The 20,006-nt window shown below is 44.9% G+C and overlaps 1 protein-coding gene across 1 annotated transcript in view; it reads left to right on the top strand.

The window, feature by feature from the left end:
• Positions 1–1,320: 1,320 nt before the first annotated feature.
• Positions 1,321–20,006, top strand: part of LOC131284089 (uncharacterized) — a 55,170-nt gene continuing 36,484 nt past the window's right edge. Inside the window, exon 1 of the mRNA XM_058312945.1 lies at positions 1,321–2,090. Within this exon, the coding sequence (XP_058168928.1) occupies positions 1,321–2,090 (770 nt within the window). The remainder of the gene's footprint in view (positions 2,091–20,006) is intronic.

Below are 20,006 nucleotides of genomic sequence, written 5' to 3'. Positions count from 1 at the left end.
ACTGATTACTATCGTTCGCCGTTATGAGTTGGAGTTGGAGTGGTGGGGAAATTAAACCGCATACACGTTCGCAGCCACGCGCATTCTAATTGGAGTAGAACGCCTTCTGCACGTTTCCAACCCGGCGTACGCAAATGAACAAGAACCGACCGTTAGAACCACCATATACTTTACGTCCAGTTTATATTGCACTGAGCCTAATGTGACTTTGCTAATGCAAAGCGTGTGGACCTTAACAATGTAAGGAGAGCCTGATCTCCGCCTTACGCAGGCAGGCAGCTTTCAAATTCTGAAGTTGCCCAGAGCTTCGTCATCTTGCGTCAATCGCATCCTACACTCGCGGAGAATTTACACATTCCACATTCCGCGTCAAAGACGTATTTTTAGTGCCACCCACCCGGCGAAGTAACGTTTGCCGGAAAGTCCGATGTCCGGGGAGTGGTTACGCAGAATTTTAGCAACTTTAATTCCGTGTTTTGGTTTCTTCCTTTTCACTCCTGTGATTTGCAAGTTTGTTCAACTCCCACCGAAAAGCAAATTATTTCAATACTTGAATGTGATGAACCCATCAAACATGGCGGAGATTTGTCACAAACTGTTCTGTCTAATTGTCGTTTCACAAACTCGTTTTTATTTCTTTCCGCCTTCGACCGATGAGCTCATATGAGAGTTTTCATGTATCATTCTTACTGTTTTCAAAGAATATTAAGTGGCCTAAAGTGTTTAAGACATTGATTTAAGTGAAAGGACAGTTTTTCGAACGATCTCACGTACATACACACCACAACTTCTGGCATTAAAACATACTTTAAATAACTTATGTGTGGTGAAATTAACGTCATCCTTCTTTCAGTGTTTTCCCAAATCAAAAAGTATTTGCTGACGAAAATAAAATCAACGTAAAACGAGTGAAATTTGTACGAAATTTTAACCGCGAACAGTTTACCGAACACAATCAAACGATGATTTGGAAAAGTTAGTTGCCGAAACGTACGAATCTTAGGTGAAACCTGTGTTCCATGTACGTAAAATAAAGAATCTCGAACAACGAAAACCAACTTGGTGAACTTGTGAGTGAAAGTAAAAACGACCACCTTCCGCTTGGTTGCGGGAGCTATGAGTCCCTTCGTTGGTGGTCATCATCGCCGTGGTTTAGATTGTTTCGGTTGTGCATAGTGTGTGCATCGGAAAAGTGAACAGTTGTGCTCCCCCGAGCAGAGAGGAGGTCTTTAAAAACCCCCGCAGCGGGGTTGGTTAGCATTGGTTCATTAGTGACGCTTCGTTCGACTTCCGGCCCCGAATTCGGCGGTCTTTTCGAAAATGCTCGACTCCGAGCTGTACCCACGCGGCGGGGACACTCATCATGGGCAGCACGGACATCATCACCATCACCACCACCATCATCATTACAAATCGCCGCACCACCGCCACTACCACTCGCCCTCGCCCCATCACCACCATGGAGGTGAGCGGGAACGGGAGAGGGAGCGGGAGCGTGAACGGAAGTCACGGTCCTCCCCGCGTCACCACCATCTCCAGCACAGCGATGGTGAGCGGCTCAAGTATCAGAATGCGTTCAGCAGCTCGGTTGGGAATGTGGCCAACGGCGGGGCGGCGTCCTCGTCGTCGGAGAAGTCGTCCTACTACAAACTCTACCCGCACCAGCAGCATATCCTGACCGGCTCCGGTTCCGGTGGTGGCGGAGGATACTTCGATCTGAGCGACAAGCTGGACAGCCTACATCTGGGCGGAAGCAGAGGGTCGGAGAAGGGCAGCAGTCTGATCAGTGGGAGTGGCGGGAGTGGCATAAGCGCTGGTGGTGATAGCAACAACAACAAGCATCACCACCTCCACAACACGTCCGGAGGGAGTCCGGGAAGTGTCCTGAGTGACGCAACGACGGCCGCCGGAAGTGGAAGCAATGCGAGCGGGGCGAGCAGTAAGAAGCGCACGATAGTGCTGGTGGGGGACGGCAGGAGCCGGGTGAGGCGGGTGGTGCGAACACAGACGAGGCAGATCACGGTCGTGAGCTATTCGGGACGCAAGAAGGAAACGGAAACACATACCAGCCATCATGCGACGATAGTCAGGTGAGATTTTGGAGGATTTTGGAGAATTTTGGAGAATTTTGGAGGATTTTGGAGAGCACTACCTTTTCGCAGAGCATTTAGCAGCATAGACCAAGAAGTTATTCTATTTCCTGACAATTTCATCTCGATGACAACCTTTGCTATACTTTACTAACAACATCCTTTATCTATTATTTCAGGTAAAGACGAAATGTTTCAACGATGAAGTGGAGATGCTCAGTTACAGTTGACCAATGGTCGTGAGTACATACCCCAAAATTAACCTTACATTTCGCGTCGCTTAGTGGGATTCAATTATATCTAATTAGCCGAAAAGGCTCTAAATGAGCCATTTGAACTCCCTTATAATTATTTCAACTCAGATGAGGCACCTGATTGAAAAAGGCGAAAGTTATAATTGTTTCTAAAGCCTATTGCATATCTGATGTGGTTGATCTTAATCTTCTTCGTGCTACAAATGATTTTACATCATCTACGATTTTGAAGACCAAAATGAACGATTAAACTGTTCTCAACATTGCCACCGCTCGAACAATGGGTGACAAGTTTTGTTTGTCTTTAGCGCGGTGAAAAGTAAAGCAAATGGAATGCGCCACCACCGTGCGCTTTTCACGGAAGGGTGGTGGAAAAACTTCACGTAATCTAATGCAGTGAGAGACCAGGCTCGAGAAAACAAAGAGGAAAAAGGGTAAAATACCGTTGAATTCGTGAGAAAATGAATGCAAAGCTGGTCTCGGGGCGCACGACACTCGCGGATCGCGTAACAATAAACAGCCGACAGTGCAAAACCGTTCTTTGTTTGAAACAATAAACTACTCTGCACCGGGTTTGCAAGTGGAGAAGAAAAAAACACTTAATAAAGTTAAACAAATGAACTAGGAACACTAAATACCGCAACCCTTGTTTACATACACGTTGAGCGAGACATTTGCTTCTGGGTTTTCGGTGGGAAAGGGAGCACCATTTAGAGGTGTTAGTTATGAATGGAAAAAGGTAGAAGGAAGCTGTTCAGATTCATGATAAATGTGAGTAGCTCCACTTTTTTCGGTCATCTTCCATCGAAGATTGCGCCGTTTCGCGGTGTCGATTACGTAAATTAATCCGCTCGCAATAAACACACAACACTTAGCCAATGATCGTGGCTAAAACGATGGTCGAAGCCACGATAGGGGTAAAGTGCAGACCTGTTAAGCATCTGCAATACCGAAACACAAACGATTTGAGATGAATTAGCTCGAGCAACTTTCTGGCTTCTGGAAGGCAGGGTCAGATGCGATGAAGATTAGTTTACCACTCTTTTGAAACCATTGGTATAATGGTGAGCGAATTTGCTTTGGGTCAGCTGTGGTCAGGGCTTAGTGAGGCAACAGATGGTAGGTGTCTAAAGTTCATTAGCGTGAGAGATCGATTCAAAATGATTTGAGTTAGGATCATGTTGAGCTGAAGTTAAATCTTTCAAAGAAGTGTTTGGGATCTCGATAAAGGTTACAAAAACGTCCTTCGCCACTGTTGTTTGAGTATTCAAGGAGTTCTGAACAAAAAAGTGCATCATTCAGTAATGAACGTCTATAGACAAGGAGAATCTTATTAGAAAAGAACAAAATAAGGATTAGATGCTTTTTTCCCAAATCTGTCTATTCCGAGGACGGTTCTCAGGGTTTTCTGACATCATGGGAATGTTTCACGGGATCACTATCGATCATCGACTTGTCGATCGTGTAAGACGTGTGGAGAACATCTCTCATATAGTCACTCCAAGCTTTAATTAATCGATCGCGAATCTTACGAAGATGAATGTATGATGAAAACCCGCGACATGCATGATATTCTGTGAAAATGAATTTCGCAACAACTGGCCCGTCTGCAAACCTGCTGCTGCGAAGCTGCAAAAGGCCACCGGCGACAAATCCTACCACCTGTGGCTTTGCTACCGTCGATCGGCAGCTAGCAGCAGCTCCTAGCGAGTAGCAGAATGGCGCTGTGTGTTGCAATAAAACTTGCTCACCGTGCATGGAAGCTGGTTGTGTCCGGTGCTGCTGCTACCTTTCGAAAAGCGGTTATCCCATCTCGAGAACAACTCAGGTGTTGGACCGTTCTCGGCCTAAGGGGTGGTGTCGCGTGAGTGAGTCGCGCTCCGTTGGATACCCTGCCTATGCTGCTTTTAAAACCCCCCCGGCTCGAGTAATGCAATCAACAAACCAACCTCACTTCTTCCATCCACTCGACGTGCGCGGTGTCGAGAGAGAGGAGACGCTAGGTCTGGCTCCCGGACACTAAAAATAGCCGGTCTTAAAATCGCACAATTCTCACGATCTACCTCGTGATCACCTTGATAGGGTGAATATGGTTCTACCGGGCCCTAACCGCTTGCTTCGTTGCGAAGGGATACGGAGTGGTTTGATTGAAAATGACTTCCAAGAGAACAAACACGTTTGAACGCAGAGTCACAACACTGGCTGAGGACTTAGCTGAAGTTCTCATAGGGTAAATTACCTCCGCTACTACTTTGAACTGTGAAAAAATCAATCTCCACCTGGTGTGGTTTGCAGCAGATAATAATTGTTTGCGTGTGTCTAACGATAACAACGTGCGCATGATAGTCTCACGAGGCAGAAACAATTAGAATGAGGTTGTTTCACTTCATCACGAATATCAGAATTCTGTCTTCCAGAACATCAGGCGTCTTGTTTCACTAGATCCAGCTTCATTCACAGCTTCACTTCGTTGCGTTTGATTCATCCACTTTACCGGCAGCTTTGTAACCAATAGCCGAGCCGTCACGAACTTGGGAAGGTAACGCTAAAGGTCACACCGGAGACAACCATGTACACCCGGATACTTTTTACTTTTCGATCTCATCTGATCGCCTATGTGGACTATAGCACGATCAAGAATTATTAATTATTCTTCTCCGAAGCCGCAGGAGACGAAGGACACGTCACCGCCCTAGAAATCGCTTCGACAGGTAACTCCACATCGACATGGCGTTTGTTCCATGCCTGCAAGAGCAGAACTCTGCCTCTGCCTATGGCACAAACCGATGGCGGGAAGTGACGTATCGTGAGTGGGTTGCGAGTGTGGGTAGACACGATGCAGTGTTGGAACATGTTTCCTTCGGTATCTTGTCGTGGAGTAGATCAGAGTCGTTGTTTCCTCGAGCGTTCGCTCAGCTGTCATGTCGCCTTTTTGTCGGGGGTGGTGTAAAATGGTTTGTTTACACAGATTCCGGCGCTGATCGCGAAGGTGCACTATAGAATGACACTCCTCCAAAATACATCAAAATCTGTTTTGACTGTTAGGTACTTTGCCCAAGTTGCGGTCTGGTACCTCCTATAGATCAAACACTCAGATGTAAGTGAACGAACTCGAGCCAACCCTCATTCGGGGGCGAGTTTCACTTTTCTTTATTAATTGGACTATAAATTGCAATGTCAGTCTTAAATTGCAAGCCCAATCAAAGCAAGGACTCCTTCGTCGAGCATCGAAAAGACCCCCTACCCATTGTCCATCGGTGTATGTCACGCGGGGGCTGCACGTCAATAATTCGCGGATCGGGCCTTATGCTTCCAAAACCCGGTTGGAGTAAACGGTTTCTCTTCTGGCACGCGAAAATTATCACATCTTGTAAATCGGTAAAAACTGGACAACCACAACGGTTAAATGTGAACGTGACATTGACATTCGCGCCTTTTATCACGGGCTGATCCATCCTTCTCGCTTTTGTACACGCTACGGTAAAGAACCTGGAGTCGTGAGCAGTTTATTTGAACGGTGTCGTGAAAGGCGTGAAGAGAGAGAGCCTGGCGACAAGCAAACTTCTTATTGTGCGAAGTAGTACGTTTGTCCCTGTTAATGTACTTTTATTGTGCCGACCTTCAGCGTTGTGGCCACTAAATGGGAAACCGAAGGGACTGAGCGATTTCTGCAGCCTTGTGCAAATGGCTGAAGGACGTCTGGTTAAGATATTGCCCGCCCCTTAGAGTCCCGCATGTTGATTATTTGTGTTGACCAAGTAAAAGGAACGGTTGGCTAGCCTCTTTCACAACTGCATGTTATCTCATTAAAAGCACCATCGTACCTAAGTATTGTCCGCGAGGGTTAAAAAGTCCTAGACGTAGATTGCGCGATGTTTTGCTACTCCCTTGGGTAAATTAATTACTTTTTTTCTCGATCTACGAGATGTTGTAAAGATTTTTTGCAATTCTGTCTTTCTCTCATTACATTATTTTCGTCCACACACAACCTGCTTTGTGGGTTAGTTAAACTAATCGCGTCACTAACGTCCTTCCCTTCGCTCTGGAAATGGGCAAGAAAATAACGACTCCGGAGGAGGTCAAGTTTAGAAGTCATTTAAGCGACGGACCCCTCCATTCCTCCGACCGGATGCTGGAGATTACGCAAAAACCGAGCAAAAAACCCCCCGAATTCGTTGCGGCACATTGCGCCATCCTTGCCATGTCGAAAATATGAAAGCCCTCGGTTGAAATGAAGCGAAACAAAAACCGATTGATGCTGTGTGGCAAATTCAATTAAATCGACACCCATAAAGACAAGGGCGTCTGGGACTAGGACGAAACACTCTGGGAGAGGACATCCAAAGCATTTGCGAACGGTTAGGCGATTTGCTTACCTTGAGGTAATCTACTGGTCGTCATAGCGAGTCAAACCATTAAGACTAGAGATAGTCACTTCCTTCTTTGGAGTAAATTCGCTGCATGAACGTTCACATCGTACGGATGGAGATCATTCGAGTGACTCATCAGTTGTGTGTACAAACACCGAGCTCGAGGTTTGGCCCCGGTTTGCGTGATTATTTGCCTTGAGAGGCGAGACCCCCTCCCTCAGGCCCTCCGGTACCAAAGATGCTGAACGTGTCGACATAAGTCAAGCATACACGATCAACCGCAAAAAAGGACGGTGAAGATGAGCAAAGGAGGGGGCAAAGAAGAAGGCATAACCTACCAGACCGTAGTACTCAACAGCTACATGTGGCACACACGACACGTTGTCGACCACAACAAAGCAGTGACGACAACGACGATGTTCGTACTGACCGCAAAGATGTACAAACCTGTAATGAGTTCACGTTGGCCCTTTTTTTAATGTTCGAGCTAACTTTGCATCAACTTCAAACGAAGATCGCTATCGAGAAAAAGGTCGAATGCTAGACTTAAAGTTTAAAAGCAATCTCAACACAATCTAGGAGAAGATCTTCTTCAGCATTTAATTTGAAAACGAGAATGTTGTGAAAAATCGAAAACCTTGAAATCTCTATTTTTCCGCAATAGAGTTCGGGTGACGGTGTAGATTTTTGCCAGCCCAGTTATTGAGACATTTGTCACGCTTCCATCACCCGGATCTTCACGTAGATGTAGCTAAAACGCTCGCTAGAACAGACAAAACGCCATGAGTTGCAAGTTCTTTTGCGATAGTGCTGACCAATCTCAAAACATTTGGCCAACGGTTTCAATTACAATTCATTCTTTGGTGTTGCTTCGTGGAAAGCTTCTCTCGTATAGATTTCGGTAAATAACTGTTCATTAGACTTATCCCTCGCCATTCGGGGGTTTCTGGAGTTCCTCAAGCGCAACGTTCACAAATATATCAACTCGCTTACTTAAGGTCAGTATGGTTCCTTATTTTCCTTGATGGGTGATAAAAACCACCAGATGCCCTTCCATAAAACACGCTCCACGTCACTTCCAATCCGCCCATAGTGCGCGCCCCTAGGTTGTTTCCCTACAAAGTCCTTGGGGTGTAACAACGCGCGAAAGGAGGTTAGGGCTTCCCAAGTGTGACCATCAAAACCTTGCTCGCTTTAAGGAAAACATAAACACGTTAAAGTCGCTGCATGGAGCTTCTCTGCTCCAGAAAACCAACGGGTGGAAAAGCTTCGCTCATCATCGTTCGCTTCCGTCTGGAGTTTTTGCGATGAAATTATGCAGGATCTTGTTGAAACGAAAGGCAGCTGTTGAAGTGTTGTGCAGACACAACCACCTCTTCAGGATATACTGCTCAAGGTTTCAACTTACCCTCGCTTGTTGTAATCGGTTGGAAAGCCTTTATTGAAAAAAAGAAACAATTAGTGATAATCGCAACGCAATTATAACCCCGCGTGCGTTCGACTTCCTGCACCGGCTTCGATATAGAAATAATTGGAAAAGGGGTAGAAGTCAAAAATTAAACATTAATTACGGCGTTGTTGAAAGCTTTGAAGAAGCTTCCCGGTTCTTCCGCCACCGAACCGATTCTTTAAGTGTAAGGTAAAGCTAGTAAACGTGCATTCCTGCTTGCACCGCCGTTTACGTCTAATTGGACAATCGCGCAAAATTTGCAATCGCGTTGGACGTGGAACGAACGTTCATCATCTAGGCGCGGCTGTCCACGCCAACACATCGTTTTGATGCATGTTCCGTTGCATCCACTGCAGTACCTCGCCCTTTTTTCGCTTAGGAACGTGCGCTTGATGATCATTGCACGGCATGGTGTTGGTGATGATGATGGTGATTATGTTGAGATTATGAATGCAGTGATGAATTGAATCGTACATTCAAACGAGCGAGAGAGAGAGCGGTTCGTCGTTCGTCGTTGAAGTCTTTCGTCCGAAGTTTGCAAAAAAGCCCACGGAGAGCCACCGACGAGAGAAGGCGAGAAGCTTCATTTGCATACGTGATGCTGATGAAGGTGGGCATCATCCAACCACTCAAACCGTCTTGGCCTCGTGCCGGATTCCTTCTCGCCCTTCTTCCCCTGGATCGTGAAGCTCGTTTTCACCGCTTGCCTGATGATAGGAATTTATGCTTAAGCGCGGATGTAGGTTCCTTCCGTCCCTACGAGATAAAGGCGCGCTGAGGCGATAATTCACAGAAAGTGCCGAAGAATGAAGCAAAGAAATTCCAGCTAAGAGATCCATCAGTAGCTGTGTGATAATCAGGAGGCAGTCTCATAAAAAAGCAATTGCCACCCATGGCACGCCGGGGACGATGCTAATTGTATGCATGGCCTGGATCGGGTCTTGTGCTATGGTAAGTGGATGGTAGTGCTTTGAAGGTTATGCTGTTGGTGCGAAAAATTAGTAACCATTAGAAGAAACCGCTGAAGCGTCCCCGAGCGGTCGCGCTGGTGTTAATTGTGGAAGAGAAAATTTGCCGGCAAACAACTTCCCCCCCAAAAAAAAAGAAGGTGTCATTGGTGTTGTTTATTTTCCCGTTCTAGACTAAACCGGCTTTCCCTTTTTCCTCCAAGGCGGTTAAGAAATCATTTTCTTCACCTCTTTTCAGTGTCCACAATGGTGCCATTAGCTTGGACGCTGGTAAACAGTAGTTTTTAGTCAAATTTCGATCACATTGAAATGCACGATTTTACATTCAAATTTTGACCTACTCTGGAAAATATATTCTGTTATCTAAAAGCCCGCAGAAAATTCCTCTTTTGCGTGACAGCTTTTTCAGGTGAAGCATATCTCAAAACGCGCACCGGCTTTTGCTTTCGTTTAGCATAATCACGAGAGCGCAGTTTTCGGTAAAGAGTATGGTTTGATTATCCCAAAAACCATCGCGCTGAAAGTTTCACTTTCGCCGCGCGCATCGTTTTATTTTTCCTTTGCCCCGCGAGATGATGATGCGCAACATGCGGCACGCGTTGAACGTTAGGGAAATGGGAGGGAAAGAAGCATAATAATAAACGGGTGCTCCCCACTGGGGGGAGGTTTTTCTTTCAATCAAAGTTCGATGCCGATCCGATATTTCGACTGCCGAAGCAAACACGTCGTATCGAAAAGAGTAGAAAATCGCAACATTTTTCCACGCTTCCGCTGCGTCGGTTCGGGGTTTGTTTTCTGTTCCGTTAGAAAACCCGATTGCGGTGCGCTTAAGCCACCACCGAAAGCGAAACCGACGAAATTTCGAAGAAGATGGTTATGAAAGGAGGGAGGGATAGGAGGAGGAAGTCGTGAAGATTATGTTGAAAATGAAAACTCGTCTGCTACAACCTTCTCTCGCCAATGAACCGAAACCTAAATGTAGCCAATAACACTGGCTTCGGCCTCAGCTACTTCTTCTCCCTGTTTGCTCGAATGGATTTCGTGTTTTCAAAATCATAAACCACTCGGATGGCACCCAGCAGGGAGCGAGTGAGGTGGGGGGATACCGGGGGGAAAGTAAAGCAAAAACTAAAAGCCCCCGAAACCTGTTTTTCGTTTATTCGATCGTGCCAAAACCGACCGATGACTTCAATGACGGGCTAACGATGAACCTTCAACAAACCCGGGGGGCCCGTTTGTTTTTGCTCCTCTTTCGCTCATTACTACAAACCCAGTGAAAACGGATGGTCCTACTGCCCGAATGTTTCGGCACCCTCCTCCACTCCTAAGGAAAAACGGAGAGTTTTTCCGAGGGCGCAGAGGCAGTAGCAGCAAAGATTCGCGCGAACGGAAGGCCACTTTCGATCGTTCACCGCTTGCGCTTGAACCTGTCAAACACACCAGCCTTTGGAACCGACTCGACGGTGAGGGGTCAAGAAAGGCATGTGCAAAAATTAAGGTCAAAGATGATCTCCACCTCATTCGCGGGATCTCGTTTGAACGAAGAGAGGGAGCCCAATTAGTGGGATTGATTTTACAGCCGAGCCGATTAATTTCGCAGACCTTTAACATTTATTGTTTTCCACCGTTTTTACTGCCCGCATCCCTATTATTACTGGGCAAAATGTTAGGAAAGCCAGCATCACGATCATTATCATCGTGACGAAGCAAGGAAGGAAGTTCGTTTTCGTTTAAAGATTGATTTGACTTTTTCAAAATATGTCGATGTGGGAAGTCTTTCGATGAATGATTTTGATGTTAATGATTCAACAGCAATCAAACATTTTGAAGGAGGGTTTATTGGATGGCATTGGAGTCGAAAAATGATCTAGGAAGTAGGATTGGAAGAGTAAAGCCCTTTCCGATGAGGATGGGAAATAATTATTGGCAATCGATTGGCTTTGATCCGATCTTTAACGGATTGGTTTATGTTTTTAAACATTTATGTTATTTGGTAGCCACCATGACACTGCTAAACACTTTCCTGTAATTATAGACTATGGTTCGAACTAGCGATGAGAATAACTATTCAGTAACGTGGTTCAAATCAGAGTGAGTGAGTTGGAATAGAGAGTCAATTCTTTAATTCACTCAGTATGAATTGACACAGTGAGAAGGATTCGGTTCAGTGAGAATGTATTGACTCAGTGAGAATGAATTGGATCATGGAGAGTGGCTCATGGAGAGTGAATTGGCTCAGGAAGAGTAAATTGGCTCAGGAAGAGTCGAATTGACTCAGGAAGAGTGAATTGACTCAGGACGAGCGAATTGACTCATGGAGAGTGAACTGACTATTTCGCGAGCTGAAAATTTTCGATGGATAATTACTGATCAACTGAAAGGATCTGGTGACCACTGATTATACATCGAATAAATGTGCAGTTTTGAGCTCGCGAAATAGTCAAATCATTCTTAAGGAGCCAATTCACTCTTCCTGAGCCAATTCGACTCTCCCTGAACCAATTTACTCTTCCTGAGTCAATACACTCTTCATTAGCCAATTGATTCTTCCTTAGCCAATTCATTGATGCCTATCGCGAACGAAGTAGGTTTCACCAATCGATCGATGCATTTTTATCGGTCCATAAAGTTATCTACTCGAATTTTGCATCGCATACGCTTTTTCTGTATCCGTCGATATAAATCTATCGGTCGATAAGGCAACCAGTTTTCTGGCTGCCAAATAGCCACTTTTCTATGGAAGTAAAAATCGCATGGACGACAATCGTCATCCAGCTGGATCCAAGTATCCTTTTTTTCTGCTCAAGTGATACATTTGGTAAACAGACGAAAATAATTGAAAAGAAATATCAATAAAATCAGTGAATTTGGTGGAAATAACGAATTGTGTTGCTCACTGGAGTTAGTTATTGTGGATTCGTGTCGATTTTTTAGTGTACCACCATCAAAAATGAACTTTTAACTCGCTATCGACTGGTCCCTAGCAGTGGATAGTATATCGATTAGAGATGCGCAAGACGATTCATTTCCACGAACTGAGCGATCCTACATCGATCCCTATGGGGATCCGCGATCCGTTGGCGATTCGCGGATCGTGAGAAAAAGAAAAAATACATTCTCAACACGCTAAAATACCGCCAAGTGAGATAGATTTCTCTAACCTCTCAAACTCTTTCTTGCTGGTGTCCCATGGCAGTTCAAAGAGCCACGGTAGTTTTACTCACCAAGCAACTTACTCACCAAACTCCAAAGGGAGAGAATGTATGGGCGTACGGACGGATCGTGGACGGATCGTGAATGAATCGCCCAAGGTCCCCCAGGAATACATGCCGGATCCGTACGGATCGTGGACGGACAGGTTCCCCTTCCAAAGTTAGTGAGAGTAGTACCAAACGTCCCACAGGCATAGACTTCTCCAGATTTTTGAATGTATGGGCGATCCGACGGATCTTGGACGGATCTTGGACGGATCGTGGACGGATCGTGGACGGATCGTGGACAAATCGTCGAGCCAAGGGAGACTTTTATTCACTGAGAAAGAGACTTAACGCCCCGCTAGGAAGGGGCCCAGGCTTTTATTGAATGAGACCGTGATTATGAGAATGGAAATCGTCGACTTGTCTCCCTTTGGAGTTTGGTGAGTAAGTTACTTGGTGAGTAAAACTACCGTTACTCTTCTCTGATCTGTCATGGGACACTGATACCAGGAAGAAAGAGTTTGTAAGGTCAGAGTGAGAGAAAACTATCTCATGCAAGATTTTGGCTTGAACGGACGATCCGTCGGATCCGCCAGATCGCTGCTTTGTGAATCGGGATCCGTCGATCGCGCCTAGGATGGGATCGATCCGTATAGTTCCCGCTCTTTGGGCTCATCTCTAATATCGATCGATATGGTTCATCTTCTAGCGTTCGCGATAGCAATATCTATCGATATAGCAACTGCTCGACAAATTTGTTCGCGTTTGACAGCCGTTTTAACCCCTGATGTATCGATAGATAACTTTCAACGTTCGCGATTGCTAAGTGAACCAAGTATCCCGAAAATGAACACTTGTTGGTCGATATACTATATCGATCGATAGAGCAAAACGTATCCGATAGCTCCCATTATTCGTGAGTCAATTCACTCTTCCTGAGCTAATTCACTCTCACTGAGCCGAATCACTAATTAGTGTTGTGTCAAGCAGCTCTTTTCAGTGAGTAGAGCAGATCCTGGTCGCTCAATTAGATGAGCAGAGCGTGTCACCTATCTCAGCAAAGTGTTGCTACTGAGCTTGCTCATCTACTGAGGTGGCTCACCTACTGAGGTGGCTCAGCAAACTCAGTTGTGCTGGCAGACAAATCATCCTGGTGAATGGAATCAATTCATTCATTGCGATGAATTAGCTCACTCACTCACTCTGATTCAGTTTGCACATCACTAGTTCGAACACACGGAAGAACTCTTGTTGTTTCCTTACTTTTGTACTAAAACTCTGTTCAATTGAAACGTAACCGCGTTTAATTATTCTTTTACCTAACTCGCTACACATTTTTAACCGGATTGGTTGCATTGTTTGCAAAAATTGCCCCAAATACCCGGCATCGTTTTGTTTTGCTCGCAATTGCTGAAGGCAACGTAATCATGCCGCTGGTTTGACTCTTGCTTTTGCCAACATTACGCAACTAAACACACGCCGGTCACAACAACTGCCCGCCGGCGGCCATCTCTTTCTCGAAGCGAGGAACAGAGAATAATTGTTTGACCCAGTCCGACAGACGACGGTTTGTGGAGGTGGGTTGTGGCTCTTCCACCCACACACCCACTTGAAATTATATGCAAATGATAGGAGAAACATAAGCAGACGTACGTTGTGCCGCCATTATCCATCGCGTTCTCTTTCGTCTGCCACGGTTTGTGCACCCCCCTTTGTGCATCAACCGATGCCAATTTCCTATCGCATAAGATCGACCATCGATGCCACAATCATCCAGGTGGAAAACGGTACGTGAATAATCGGTCGGTCGGTAGCAGAAGTGTGCCGTTTATGATATCATCAGCAAAGGAAAGCAATTTGTTCGCCCATCTCTCTCCTCATCAACGGTTGCCATTTGTGCGGAAGGGTTCGGGTTGCGAAGAAGGCGTCATCCTATTTGCATATGGTGGTGATGCACCGCCGCTGCATCATCATCCCCGTCGCAGTGTGTCACTTTCACGAGTGTGTTAGTGGGGTGGTTTGCTCACTTCCAGCACAATGTTAAACTCTACTGACACAAATGTGCAGCCTTCTGTTGTTTATTACTTCATCTCGCAACGGGTCTCGCTTTTTCCCTTCTCCCGAACAAAACTTCGTCGTGAATAACAAACAGCTTGGATCCGGTTTTTTCTTTCTGCAACGTCTCTTTCCGGATCACCTTCAAATTCTGTCGTGAAAGTCAACCCGAATCTCGTTTGAGAAAAGCTGTTCGAAGGGAATCCCAAAGCTGGAGTCGAGTGTTCAGCTTTCGGCTTAAAAGCTCCCTGGTTGAACTTCGTTACGTTGAAAGCTTTCGAAGGTGCTCGCTTTTCGAGATGCTTAAACCAAAAGCTCACTACCCAAGGTACATAGATCCAATATGGCTGCCGGGAAAACGAAACTTTCAACCAACATGTTTGAAGAAATGCATCCGATGCATTCGTGGATGCATTTTTCACCCGTCTTCGGGTTCTGTGGTGTTATTTTGAGTGATTGTTCTCCGCTTTCAACGCACCTGTCCTCGTCAACAATTGGTGCATCCCACGAAGGGCACACTTATTACTCACCCCCAGCATTTGAAAACAGCTCACCTGCTTTTCAATTTCCGCCTCTCTCCGGCGTTGCGTCCGCTACTTTGGACGTCATCATTAAACATAATTTGCAAAATTTTCCCGCTTTTGTTTTGTTACCTTCGTTGCTATATAGCGTGGAGCTTTGACGACGTGTGACACATGGTAAATTGCACACTGGGACTTGGACAGCCGTTTACCGTTTCGTCGGGCCACTAACGCTTCATTTGCATAATCGAACGAGAGAGGGTGCCATCCACACACGCAACAAGGTGATGGTGTTTTAGTGTCAATTAACGGTTTTCGTGCGTACGTTTTGTTTCTATTCTACGCTTGTTTGGGTTTTAGATAAAGTGGAGGCAAATTTTAGTTTATTAATTTTTGTTTTATTAATTTCACACAACCTTATTTCTCACTGCGTTGAAGGACAGTTTGCATCTCAATTTAATGCTTCTTAGGTTTTTATTTTTCGGAATTCATAATCTCAACCAGGTCCAGCCGAAACAAAGCAAGACACACACTGCACTGCAAGACGACGGTGCAACAGGAAAGTTGTAAAAAAGGACCATAAACTGTCGATTGTCCTAGCACCTGGCGTTTGTTTTCCTTCGTCTTCAGCTTCCAACAAGTTTGCTATCGTGTTCCTACGGCCAAGGCTCGTGTGGAGGAATGCTTTCAAACGAGCCCGTTTCCTTGTCCTTCGTAAAGTAGATGCGATCATCCCAAAGATCAGTTGAACTGACGGAATTTAGCCGAACCCCTCTTGCCTGTTTGTGTCCGTGTTTTTGGGCAGCTTTTCTGTTCCTTTCCCTCTCGACAGGTTTATCCCGAAACGAATGAGTAATCTTCTTCGCTTTCCACCAAAAAAACTGCCGGCTCGGTGTGTCTCGGGTTTCTCGGGGAGTAACAGCTGCAGCTGTCGTGTTTTCGTGTTCGTTCCTTCGTCGTCTTTCCTTCCTTAGGAGCCGCCGGGCTGCACGGTGGGTTGTCCTTGGTCCTTCGCGCGCAGGGAGGGCACCCACACGCTTGAAACCACTTTTCAAACTCATGGTCCATTGTATCAAACTTTTTCTACATCCTCCCACCGGGCGCGGAAAGGAAGCGGGTAGATTTGATTGCTCGCTTTTCGTGCGTGTGAGATGCAATTAAATAAAAAAAATTAATCTTTTTTGACGCCGTCCACGGGAACGGTCGCCAGCTGCTTCTACTCCACAGGGAAAAAAGCCCACAGCCCTTCGGCTTTGATTCCGAAGAACTTTTAAAACCACTCCACCGACCGCTCAACGAGCGAACGTTTTTAATCGTGTGTAAATTAATTTGAAAAAGCTGCTGCCGCACCGGAAAGAACATCCACCGCTACCGGAATCTAGCCAACACAATGGTGGCACATCCGATACGCAGTTAGTTTTGATCTCCCTCTCTCAATGCGTCCGGAAATCCGTTGGAAATATGGAACGGCCCCGAAGCGAACTCCGACGACTCGCGGCGCGTGTAAATAGTTTGTGATCAATTAGTCACAGTCTGGAGCAACATTTTCTAACTGGAGCAGCATAATGAATGTCAGCGTTTGTGTGTTAGATGGTATTTATTTCGGTCACCCGGTTGATATGCAAATGGTGGCTTTTAAAGTGTCACCTGTTATGGCATTCGATCCAATTGTGGGAGATTGGTGTTTAAAAAGCGGTAAGCGTTAAAAGGTTGAACTTAACACATTTTTGTGCTATTTTTGTTGATTAAGATTTTTTTTTAATTAGAATTATTACTTGAACAAATTTTTCTACTTTTATTTTTGTCACGGTTCTTACATTAAAATAAAGAGTTCTTTTAAACATCTTTGCTTTAGTGGTTGGTTTCACAAGCAAGAAAAGGGTCCCTAAACGCCAGCTGTAAACTTGCCCAGCTGTTGTTTTTTTAATATTTATTAAATCCTTCCACGTTTATTTGCATATCTCCACCACACCTTTCCCCCTTTCTTCCGTCGATGTTGAAACAAATGAAACAAAACAAGACAAGAACGAAAAATGATCCCCCATCAATAGCCCGGATCCTGCTTAAGCGGGCAAAGTTTGTTGTTCTTCGTTCGCTTCGCTGGACACGATCGTCACCTGGCGCTCGTGGAAAGGCGTGCTGCCATTGGACCGTAATCCCTTAAAAATCCCTCCAAGTTAATCGTGGCTCGGAATCGGATTACGCGCTCCCTTTCGGAAACTCTTTCACCATCTTGAAAATGTTTGCAAGGCAAGCACCTTGTGCCGCCCCGAACCAATCTCGAGGCACAAATTAAGATCGGAAAAAGGTACAAATTATCTTTTCCCGCTAAAAAGCGACGAATGTTTGGCAAAAAACTAAACCGGTTCAGGTTCAGAGAAAACTGATCTTTCAATTTGTTTCGCCGCTTTTGCGGGGAATAAAGGAGCTGATGAACATCTGCCCGTCTGGGGTGCGTCCACTCAACGTCGATCGACATCGGCGGGTTTCGAAAGGCTCGATATCGCTTACATAATTATCATTTTTTTTAGCATGCATTAAAACATGCGTCCTCCGCGGAATCCTTCCTGGATGGTCAGTTTGATGCACTTTCCACGGTGCCTTCCAAGTTACTTTTGATTTCTTTCCTACCCGGTACGAGGGGGGGAGGGTTTCATCATCATCGCCAGGTGTTGCACGAAGTGCGCATCGCATTATTATGAGGTGCACACGATCGTAAAGGATTTGCTTCCACGAACATCTTGTTTCACATTTCACTTCCCCCATTTCGGGGGACATTCGAACCGCGCTCCGTAAAAGGCGAAGTGAACGAGCTTGCTTGGGTTGAAACAATCCCCGGTTTTCAGTTGTGTCGATTGCATTTATGTGCCTTTTTTGCAAGCTTTCAACTTGCATTTCAAAGTATAACTTTCGAACTAAAATCGTGCTGGAATGGAGGAAAAAACCATTCCTACAAATCCCCAATTCAATACCGTAAAACAAAGCCACCCTTTGAAGGGGATGAAGTTCTTTTTTGATGTCCGGTGTTCAGGTTCACTGCTTTACTGTTGAACCGGTGTGACTCCATTTAGAGATCGAACTCCTTCTCGGGCAGCAGGTGCTACAGTTTGAGAGCGTTTCGGTTTCAAGCGGTGAAGTTTCTTCGCATGTTTGCTTTCGGTTTACGATTGGCGGAGATTTTTCCTACGTTGCTCATGAAAGCAGGTGCACTTTGAAGATGAGGAAAAGAAAATATAATAACACTGAAAAGGTCAGATTTGGCATAAAAGAGTGACAAAAATAACAAATTATGAAGACAAATTTGTAGCAACACAAAAACAGAAAAAAATATTTATAATTCAAACAGAATATGTCATTTGCCTATTCGAGTAAATGAAAAATTTATCTTTGCTTCACAGAGTCGTAATCCATGCAAAGTAATCTCTTATGCATCCCATCCTCTGGAGGATTAGTTATGCAAATGTTCTTTTTTTAAACTCGCCGCGAACCCCTATTGAATTCTTTCTTTTGCAATCCGCGCATTACTGTCGAATGGTAATCCAAAGGATAAAACCATCCCCCCTCTTCTACCATCCACCCACTCCGTTTGCCTCGCACTTTGCATGCAACTGAAAGCCGATTTTGCAACAGCTTTTCCCCGTTTACTTACGTTCCATTTGCTTGCCTGCACTTGCATTGTTTGACTGCAGCTTTTTATGCAATATGCACCGACCGGTAGGCGGAATTTCCCGGGCGGGGAAAATGGCTCAGAAGCTCAGAAAATCGCATATTACCGTTATGCACCGTTGAGAATGTACAAACATTTTGCTCGATAGTGAATGGGTCTTTTTTTTCCTCAAAGGGATTCGTCTTCCCGGAAGACGAGCATTTGAAAGCATACGATGCACCGTGTTGCATGTTGCATTAGTTGCACTTTCTCTCTCCGTTCGACATGCGTTTATGTAACTGAGTGCAGATATTAATATATGTATTTTCTTTCATTTTTTCCCTGCAAATAGAACTGTTTCTCTACTTAACTATTTCTTAACATTTTGCTTATATTTTTGAAGAAAATGATTCTGTTCAAAACTGCAGTTTTTCACTCACGTTAAGAACGTCCCTTCGTCGATGTTAAGCATTGCCTGAGGACAAACGACCCGAACGAAGGATGGTCGTATGGAAGAAGCAACAGATGATCTGAACGGCAGCTGCCACCACCTTTTTTTTGTACCTCGGTTTTATTTTTTCAGCTTCCTTGCTTCATCTCTTGTTTCTTCTTTGATCTTGAGGACCAAAGCACTGCTTCTTCGCTTCAACTACTCGGATTAACGCTTGTTTTGATTTCAAGCTCTCGAAACTTCACAGACAACAGACAAACCATGTGGAGATGCAAGTTAAATTTTACCAGAATACGTGATATAAAACTTGCTTAAAAATACAAGCCACGCGACGAGACGGTCCTGTTCAAATATTGATCCTCGCATGTGAGCCAAGCGTATTCAAATAAATGTGCGTGCGACGCGAGAGAAATTTCGTTTGCGGCACAAGTGCGTTTGAAATGTGAGAATGATTGGTGTGAAGCGTGTAACTACATCGATAATGGACACAGTGCGGCGCATTTCACCCATTTGGTTTGATCTTTAATTACGTTTCCCACTGTGGAAATCCGACTCCCGCGCTTTGGATGCGCTTTTTAATCTCTTTAGTTCTGATAGTTCTTTTAACCAACGATCCCACGCACTCATTCGTCAAGGAAGGTTTGGTTTAATTTCAATCAATTTAAATAAATGTTATTTGAGAAAAATGTCGATTTAAATGAAAACAACGTGTTTGGTTGAAATGTAAAGACAGTCTACCTGTAAACTGTGTGAGTATTTTGCCAATCTTCACAGTTATTTATTTCAAATCCCCTTTTCTGAGTCTGTGGCCAGAAAATAGGAAAAAAGCAGGCTTTAACGATAATACAGGACACGGCTTCGTGACACGGTAACGTCCTGCGTCCCATATCTCAATCATATTTCAAAGGAATCGTTCCACATAAAAGCATAAAATTTCTATCCTCAACTACACCTAGTTTCGGTTTTGCTTAAAAACATTCAGAAGAGAGGAAAAAAAGGATCAA

Source organism: Anopheles ziemanni, chromosome 3, assembly GCF_943734765.1.
Source record: "Anopheles ziemanni chromosome 3, idAnoZiCoDA_A2_x.2, whole genome shotgun sequence".
NCBI lineage: Eukaryota > Metazoa > Arthropoda > Insecta > Diptera > Culicidae > Anopheles > Anopheles ziemanni.
This window is presented reverse-complemented; position numbering and strand designations above follow the sequence as displayed.